General features: G+C 37.8%; 1 protein-coding gene and 1 long non-coding RNA gene across 2 annotated transcripts; one reads left to right on the top strand and one right to left on the bottom strand.

Annotated features, from left to right (window-relative positions):
* Positions 1-3422, bottom strand: dusp1 (dual specificity phosphatase 1). The gene is made up of 4 exons (XM_074648301.1): positions 2851-3422; positions 2327-2472; positions 1982-2201; positions 1-1280 (listed from the first exon to the last, which is right to left on the bottom strand). The coding sequence occupies exons 1-4, from the start codon at positions 3275-3277 to the stop codon at positions 925-927; spliced, it is 1149 nt and encodes a 382-aa protein (XP_074504402.1). The 5' UTR covers positions 3278-3422; the 3' UTR covers positions 1-924.
* LOC141775185 (uncharacterized) lies at positions 2545-3272 on the top strand. The gene is made up of 2 exons (XR_012595564.1): positions 2545-2734; positions 2792-3272. It is a non-coding gene; the product is annotated as an uncharacterized LOC141775185 (long non-coding RNA).
* Positions 3423-8783: the final 5361 nt, after the last annotated feature.

Here is an 8783-nt window from a genome sequence, read left to right as displayed (position 1 = left end):
TACAAAAGTCAAATGAGATTTATTAAACGGTATAAAAACAACATTTAGACAAACATATGCAAAAATAGATATGATAAAGAAATATATTACTTTAGTTCAATAAATATGTCAGAATGCAGGCACTGAGGACTAGGTGTCCCCGTTTTTAGTAGTTCTGGGGTTCTGTCAGTCTCAGCGCTGCGGTACACAGTACAGAAACATGAGGTATTTAATGGTCCATTTCCCCCAATGTGTCAAGATCGTCAAGCTTTCATGATGTCTTGAAAGGCAGGTGTTTGCATTTGAATTGGCAACCCAATCTACTCTCAAAGTGAACATGAAGATTCCTTGCCACACCTACACTGAAAAGAAGGGGATACATTCATTGTTCGTCAAATGAGGGAGTAACTTCCACGCCGTGTCGGGCAATGGTTTGCTTTCTTTAAGCAGTATAGAAGGCAAAATGGACATTTGAGAGGACAAGTCAACATTCCTGAGACAACTGATAGCCCTCTCCATTTTGTTTGCTTAAAAATGATTATCAAAAGCAGTTGCCTTCGTGAAAAAACAAAAAAAATCTGTCCTTTGAATAAAGAATATTCAGATACTTCCTCTAGAGGAATAATCTCAGCTATTGGACATTTCCCCAAGTCATCTAGGATTAAAACTGCGTATGACTTTCACATTTAGGAGGCACAACATGAATACTGCCTGGTGGTAGGTATCGTCTCCCACTTTGAAATGTAGAGGCCAACCTACAGAGGTTTGACCAGCACATCACAGAGTCAAATGAGCTGACCCTAAACATTAGCTCCCATTCTGTCCAGTGATACCAGTATCACCATAAAATGGATTCAAATCAGGGCCGTGTTTTGTGCAGTGCTCTTTGCAGAGTCACTTGTGAGTTCAAGTCCAAACAAAGTCTCTGTGCTGCCCACACCTTCCTCAGCAGCTGGGCGAGGTGGTGATGGGACTGTGGAGGAATGAGAGCTGACCAGCTGAGGTGTGTACGGGGATGGAGACGGGGAAATTGAAGACTGTGCTGTTGTTGCCGATTGCTGGACTAGCCGCCTCTGAGGAGCAGGTAGACGTGGCCAGGACCTGGGACTCGAACTGGAGGAGCTGACCCATGAAGCTGAAGTTGGGGGAGATGATGCTGCGGCGCTGCTTGACGAACTCAAAGGCCTCGTCCAGCTTTACGCGGTTGGTCCGCATGAGGTAGGCGAGGCAAATGGTGGCGGAGCGGGAGATGCCGGCTTGACAGTGCACAAACACGCGGCCACCTTTATTCCTCACTGAGTCTGGGGGGAGGAAAGAGAAGAGAAAGCAACATTAGTTCACTGTATACATCTATCAGGTGATGAAATGCATTTGCAAAGAATGGAGGTTCAAACTGTCACAGGAAGGCGAAAAAACAAAAGTCTTTGCAACACTTTCAGTTGCTATTTAAATTCAACAGCGCTCATTAAGACACAGGAACACAGTTAATAGGGGTGCAGGGTGTGAGCTTGCGGGGGTTATTCCCAAAGGAGGCAGTCTGAATGGACAAAAGAGGGGAACAGACTCCTGCTGGGGGTATTGATCTGGGAGGAAGGCCGACGGTGAGAGGGGAGAAATTGCCTTTTGTTCAGCCAGAACAAAGACTGCTGGCGTGGAGGGAGCCATTCAAGCCCAGCCAGCCTCCCCACTACAAAACTAGTTTGGGGCCGCTGCCTCGCAATTCATTAAAAGGGGGGGGCATCCCTTTTTCTACGCCTGAGAGGTAGTGATGATGTAACCACCATTGTGGTGGAGTGGGGAGCCTATGCCGAGCCAGCTGGTCGGTTTTGGAGGGAACTTTTTAAAATTTAATTCCGGGGGGTTGTTGTGAAAGGAAGAGGGGGGTTGGGTAGTTTGTGTTGCTCGCCACCAATGGGCTCAGGATGTAACAGCTGTGATCGGCGCTCACATTTGGCAGTTGAGGGAGTGTGAAGGGGGTGAAAAATGGCGGATGTGTGCTCACCGATAAACTCGATCGCCTCGTTGAACCAGGAGCTGATATCGGCTTTGTGGTTGTCCTCGACGGGGATGCTCTTGTAGACGAAGGAGTCCACAAAGTGGTTGGGGCAGTTGGCGGAGACGTTGATCAGAGCAGTGATCCCCAGCATGTCCAGCATGTCTTTTCTTGAAGCGTGGTAGGCACTGCCAAGGTACAGGAAAGGCAAGATCTCCACAGGACCACCCTATACACAGAAAAAAAATAATAAACAAACAAGTCAGTCAATCAGCTCCAAAAACAGTACAACAGGAAGTAAGAAAGAGAGTGGTGTACTCAATCTGATTATATGAGAAAATAAAAAGTACTAACCTGGTCATATAGAGGAGTATTGCATGGACTACAGCCCGGGTCTGCACTCTCAGGATGGCTGGAGCTCAGGGGCAAACTGAGCCCCTGTGGAGGGGAGGGTTTGGTACACATCTCTGGGTACTCTGTGGAAAACTTCTCAAAACCGCCTGTAAAAGGAGAGAAATCTAGGTCAGATCACACAGAACAGCACTGAGACACACCCGCGGTTTAAATATGGGTCCCCAAAAAGGTGACAACTGCTCATGGGGGCTATTTATGAACATTGTTTACTCCAGCAGCAACCAGCTGGTATGGTGACAGCTGTAATCCAGCATTTGTTGGCCTCGTTGTTAGGAGACAGTGAGACAATAGTGTGAGGCTCTTTTAATATTTGGGTATAGTGTGAGGCTGTTTAAAGTTTGTCTATATGTGAGGCTCTTTTAAAGTTTGTCTATAGTGTGAGGCTATTTTAAAGTTTGTTTATAGTGTGAGGCTCTTTTAAAGTTTGTTTATAGTGTGAGGCTCTTTTTAAAAGCCTGTCTTACCTTTGAGAATAAAAACCCTGGTTCCACACGGGTCTCGCCGCAGGGCCGTGACAGCGAGCATCAAGGTCCCGTCCTTCTTGGCCTGGCTTAAGTCCAGACTGCGGTCGTCGAGCAGCACCACAGACTGGTATTCCCCGGACAGCAGCCGGGTCCTGGTGTCCTCGTTGGGGACGATGTGCTCCAGTCCTAACCCACCCCTGGCTCTCCTGCGCACTATGGTGCTGAAGCGCACATTGGTGGAGTCCGAGATGTGGGACGAGTTGAAGGAGAGGAAGGATCGGCAGTCCAGCACCAGGACCTGGACCTGGACCTCAACGCGCTCCTCCTGCAACAAGGAGCCGCGGAGGGACGCACAGTCGATGGTGGGAACATCCATAATGACCATAGTAGGACGGCGGGATAGAAGTAGCAATAAATCCAAATACATAAAAGAGCTTGTAGAACTGGAAAACAAAAAGTTTAATTCAAAAAAAGAAAACAGTCAAAAAAAGTTTTAAGACTGTTAAAGTTGGTCCTTTTATTCTTCTAGTAGTGTTTCCGGTAGTTGTGTGTTCTGTCTCTCTGAGCGCTGTGGGAGAGCCTTTATATAACGCTCGTTCTTGTGAATGAGAGGCCACCTACGTCACAGGCGCACTCCCCTTTTGGCTTACTGCCAGCACTGCAGACGTCATCACCCCCCTCCCCCACTACTCCTCCCCCCGAGAGCGCAGTAGGGCAGAACGAATGAGGCGCGTTCATGTCTAGGACATTTCTGTATGCGTACAAGCACGTACGCGTTCACGCGGGTGGTCTTGAATGTTTTTCAACTGAAGTCTATTTTAGTTTTTTCTCTTATAAGATAAGATAAGATAGAACTTTATTAATCCCGAAGGAAATTCTTATGCCAGAGATTGCTGAAAAATACAACAAAATTACAACAAGTTCAAGTGTATAAACTACAAAAAAGTAATATTTCTAGCACCAGTGCCTAATAGAATAACAATTAAGTAAGATACATTTAGTAAAATGAGTAAATAAGTTAAATAAAATAAATAAAATAAAAAAAAGTAAAGTAAGTTAAAAAAAAACAGATTTTTGTTTGTCTTTAGTGAATTACAGAAGTGGAAAACACTTTTCAAATTGTTCTTAACAATTTTAAAATACTTGTTAAGGATGATTATCAAATTTCTGGTCAAATAATGATAGAAAGCATGACTTTTTAATTCTACAAAGTGGCTCTCTGGTGAATATAAAAGGAAAAATAAAAATAAGATAAGATAGAACTTTATTAATCCTGAAGGAAATTCTTTTGCCAGAGATTGCTCAAAAATAGAATAACAATTAAGTAAGATACATTTAGTAAAATGAGCAAAATAAGATAAGATAAGTCAAAATAAAAAAGGTAAAGTAAGCTAACAAACAGAAAAATAAGTAATATTGCACATGTTGGATATTAAAATTGCACACAATGAACAGTGATATTGCACATGAGAATGTAAAAAGTAGTATTGCACATGATATTGATATTATATTTGTACTCAGTGTCCGGTGTTTTATCTTATCTTTTTTCTCTTATCCTATCTTATCTCTCACCAGCAGACTGAGGAACCGTTTTTCCCCCCCAGGCCATAAGACTTTTAAATAGATAATTCACAAGACACTTTCTCACACAAAATATATCTTATACTGTATATACTGTATATGTTCTTAATGTATATGTTCTTAATATGCCCTTGTACAAAGTATTTCCTTTTATAATTGTAATATAACTTATTATTTTAATGGAGCTTCCCAGCAAAAAGCATTTCACACGATTGTACTTGTATAACCGGCATGACAATAAACATCTTCAATCTTGAATCTTTTATAATACTGGTGTAATCAATCTCATGTTTTCCAAATTAGAACTGTTTGCGTAAACTGTCTGTGTATGTGTGTCAGCCAAATTTGCCAAATTTTCCATGATGTTAGTGTTTAATTAGATTTCTATTTTGCCTCTTCACCTGAGAGTTGACAAATAACAAAGATAATAAGTAAATATCTGCCATGGGGGGCCATAAAAGTTTATTCTTTGTTTTTATTAGTCAGGGGTACATAGTGTTCAATGCGGCGAGAGCAAAGGCCAACCATAAAAGTTAATCACTGTATAGAAATCTGAAGTCCAGTAAATTTCCACACGCTGAGAAACAAAACACTCGTCTGTCTGCCAGGAAGACAACAGCAGATGGAGATCTCTGGGCCTTGTTTGTGACCTAATTCAAACAAGAGGAGTTTTCCCTTCAAATAAAATTAGAAAATATTCTTGAAAAAGTAAACCTGATTACAGTCACTCTGGGAAGCCCTTTTCATTTTGTTGGTGTGGTTTGCTGACTCAGAGTGGGCAATACTGCTGTCTCATAATAAGGAAGCAGAAGCACCACTATTGACAGATAACAGGCGTCTATACTGACAAGAGGGTGTGTTGAAACAGAGAGAAGTGCCGGGTTGTTTTGTTGTGAAACAAATGTTTACTAAGCAGACTTAAAAACAGGTAGTGTTGCAACAAATTTCCAAATAATTTTTTATGTTTTGTTATAAATGCTAAGAGTTTTACGCTGTTAATTGCTTTAAAAGATGACATATAGGCCATGACATCATTCTCACTTTACTGTAACATGAACAAGTGAGGACTTTCAGCCCGGCGAATTCACATCCATGCTGTTTTGACTCTCTGTTGTCTGTTTTACTCCAAGCAAAGGGAAGATAGATGTGTTATGTGAGAAAGGAAGAGGGGGAGGGGAAAGGAAGTTTTGAGTACAGAGACTTAACCAATCACAACAAAGTGCAAAAACTCTCCAGCCGGTTTAACCTCACACTCCTGTGAGATGAGTCAACTGTGAGGCACATGCCACAAAGCAGGAATGTTACACACTATACTAGGGAGGAGGAGGGTTGACCTGAGCTCTGAAAACAGTCTGTACCCAAACATTTTGTCCTCAAACGCGTCTACCCTCCAGTCATGAAGTGATTTTGGAAATTAGGATAGAAATCATGTGATGAAGGCGTGAGCAATAGCTAGAGGGGGCATTGTGAAACAATTGTGTATTCCCATGAAGTAAAATGTTGACTTTATTCATTTATTCAAAGCACATTATGCCACTGTTATCTGAGATATTGGTACTTTCCAAAATGTTCAATCAAAAGTTCAACTGGCTAAACCCATGTATCATAGTATCTCTGTTTGGTCATGATAACCAGCAAAAAGACCATGAACGAAACCAAAATATAAACCTGGTTGTGTCTGTAGCGTGGGGAAGAATAGTGAAATTTAGGTCTGAAAATAGAGGCTGAGTTATTCCTCTGTTTTGGATTCCCATAATTATAGCTCGTAAGCAACTGTAGCTCTCTCACCCAGAAAGGGAAGTGAAACAGAGGACGACAGAGAGGCATTTCCTGCGGTCCGCTCTTCGCTGTCACTTGCTGTCATCCCTGCCTGTTTACTGTCATTGCTGCTACGGGTAACGGCTGAGCCATCAGTGGGAAAAACACAGGGCCTATCCTGTCTTCTGGTGTCTCCATAGCAGACACGTTATTTGAGCCCAAAACATTTCGTTTCATGTATACCCTCTAAGAGTGTGGGAAGGACAAAAAAAACATGGGAAAAACCATAACTGATGGAGCTGACAGATACATATACAACATCATCATAGCATGACATCTGGGTTATGATGGTAAGATAGTCCAAAAATACCTGTCCGATCTATCTGATTACAATGGATAACTGTAACAAAAATCTAGTATTGCTGAAAAAAAAAATCCCATACATAAATTAACTTGCTATCAATCAACCATTCTGATCTTATACGCAACTTTACAAGCATACATTCTTCCCTGGTTACCTTTTTGCACGTAACAAGTAATCCATGTTGATGAATCATTGGCAGGCTTTCTGACAATATGTTGTATGTCAGCCAAACAGTGTAGTTGACGTGTTTGGCGCCAACGAGGGTATAGGAGGTCACCACAGGAATTTTAATAAAAAATGTCTTTAAGGCAACTTTCTCATGAAGACAACATGGTTTATGACCTGCTGTTTGAGGTCATAAGATAAACATGTTGTTACTCGCTGGCCGAAGGTTGAAATATGGTCTGACATCAGCATGTCTGTATCGTATGTGCGTGTACACAATAATACCATGAAGGTCATGAAGAACTATCTACTAAATAGTCTAATTTCTTATTTATCTTGTTCTTATCCCACAACTGTATTTAATCTGTTCACTCAAGCTCAAGTTCATCACAAACTTTAACAACAGTCCAGAGTACACAATTACTCAAACTACAGATTAGTTGGTAACGCATCAGAATACTTAATAAATGATTTATAACACACTGTAATGTAATTGTTGTAACTATTTATATGATTTTACCTTGTATTTATATGACTTTATCTTGTTTCAGATCTTAAGTTCTGGAGGTAAATTACTTTAATCATGTTTTTATTGTAAAGCGCTTTGTAACCTTGTTTTGAAAGGTGCTATATAAATAAAGTTATTATTATTATTATTATTATTATTGTTGTCAATCACCAGTTGCACCAGCTTAAACTCTTGAACATGCTTCAACTAGCCATACATTATACTGTATACCACTGTAGGCTTCAATTTTGTGCATATTTATTATGTTGTACATATACATATAAGATATATAATTTTATACTATTTTAGGATGCCTTTTTAAAATCTGGCCAGGGACAACAGATGGATTGCACACACATTTTATGTATGAAGAAATGTATAATTTCTTTTTTTAAGTTTTGGTTAAAAGGATACCATATACAGTACTGTGTTACAGGTTTATATACCCTTACATAATGCATTAACTGCAGATGGAAAGTGACTGGTTAAATCATGGTACAAAGCATCACTTCTCTCTGTATGACATTAATGTTTTGTGGACATGGGCCCTGAAAAACTAATGTAATAAAACTGTGAAAAAAAATATTGTTCAGAATTGTCACAAAATATTCAAGACCTACTCTTTATTAGTTTGATAAATAAATAAATGAATAAATATGTATGTAAATGGAAAATATGTAATAATATATTAATAATAGTAATGATATTAAATATGTATGTAAATATGTATAAAATACGGTATTTAGTAAATTAAATATATGCAAAATACTAGTTAAATATTCAAGACCTACTCTTTATTTGATAAATACATAAATTAATAAAAATGTATGTTAATGAAAATATGTAATAATATATGAATAACAGTAATGATAATAAATAGGTATGTAAATATGTATAAAATACAGTATTTAGTAAATTAAATATAGGCGAAATACAAGTCAAATATTCAAGACCTACTCTTTATTTGATAAATACATAAATGAATAAATATGTATGTAAATGAAAATATGTAATAATGTATTAATAATAGTAATGATAATAATAGTGTATGTAAATGAAAATATGTAATAATATATTAATAATAGTAATGATAATAAATATGTATGTAAATATGTATAAAATAGGATATTTAGTAAATTAAATATAGGCGAAATACTAGTTAAATATTCAAGACCTAGTCTTTATTTGATAAATACATAAATTAATAAATATGAATGTAAATGAAAATATGTAATAATATATTAATAATATTAATGATAATAAATATGTATATAAATGAAAATATGTAATAATATATTAATAATAGTAATAATAATAAATATGTATGTAAATGAAAATATGTAATAATATATTAATAATAGTAATGATAATAAATATGTATGTAAATGAAAATATGTAATAATATATTAATAATAGTAATGATAATACATATGTATGTAAATGAAAATATGTAATAATATATAAATAATAGTAATGATAATACATATGTATGTAAATGAAAATATGTAATAATATATTAATAATAGTAATGATAATAAATATGTATGTAAATGAAAA

The sequence above is a fragment of the Sebastes fasciatus genome, chromosome 10 (genome assembly GCF_043250625.1).
Source record: "Sebastes fasciatus isolate fSebFas1 chromosome 10, fSebFas1.pri, whole genome shotgun sequence".
Lineage (NCBI taxonomy): Eukaryota > Metazoa > Chordata > Actinopteri > Perciformes > Sebastidae > Sebastes > Sebastes fasciatus.
The sequence above is the reverse complement of the archived record's forward strand: the minus strand, read 5'-3'. Positions and strand labels throughout refer to the sequence as shown.

What these genes read in the sequence shown, in the direction of transcription:
- dusp1 (XM_074648301.1), bottom strand. Translation starts at nt 3,277, where the DNA reads ATGTATTTGGATTTATTGCTACTTCTATCCCGCCGTCCTACTATGGTC. An exon ending in ATACTCCTCTATATGACCAG is followed by an intron (nt 2,202 to 2,326) that starts GTTAGTACTTTT and finishes TTCTGTGTATAG; the next exon opens with GGTGGTCCTGTGGAGATCTT. An exon ending in CGAGGCGATCGAGTTTATCG is followed by an intron (nt 1,281 to 1,981) that starts GTGAGCACACAT and finishes TCCTCCCCCCAG; the next exon opens with ACTCAGTGAGGAATAAAGGT.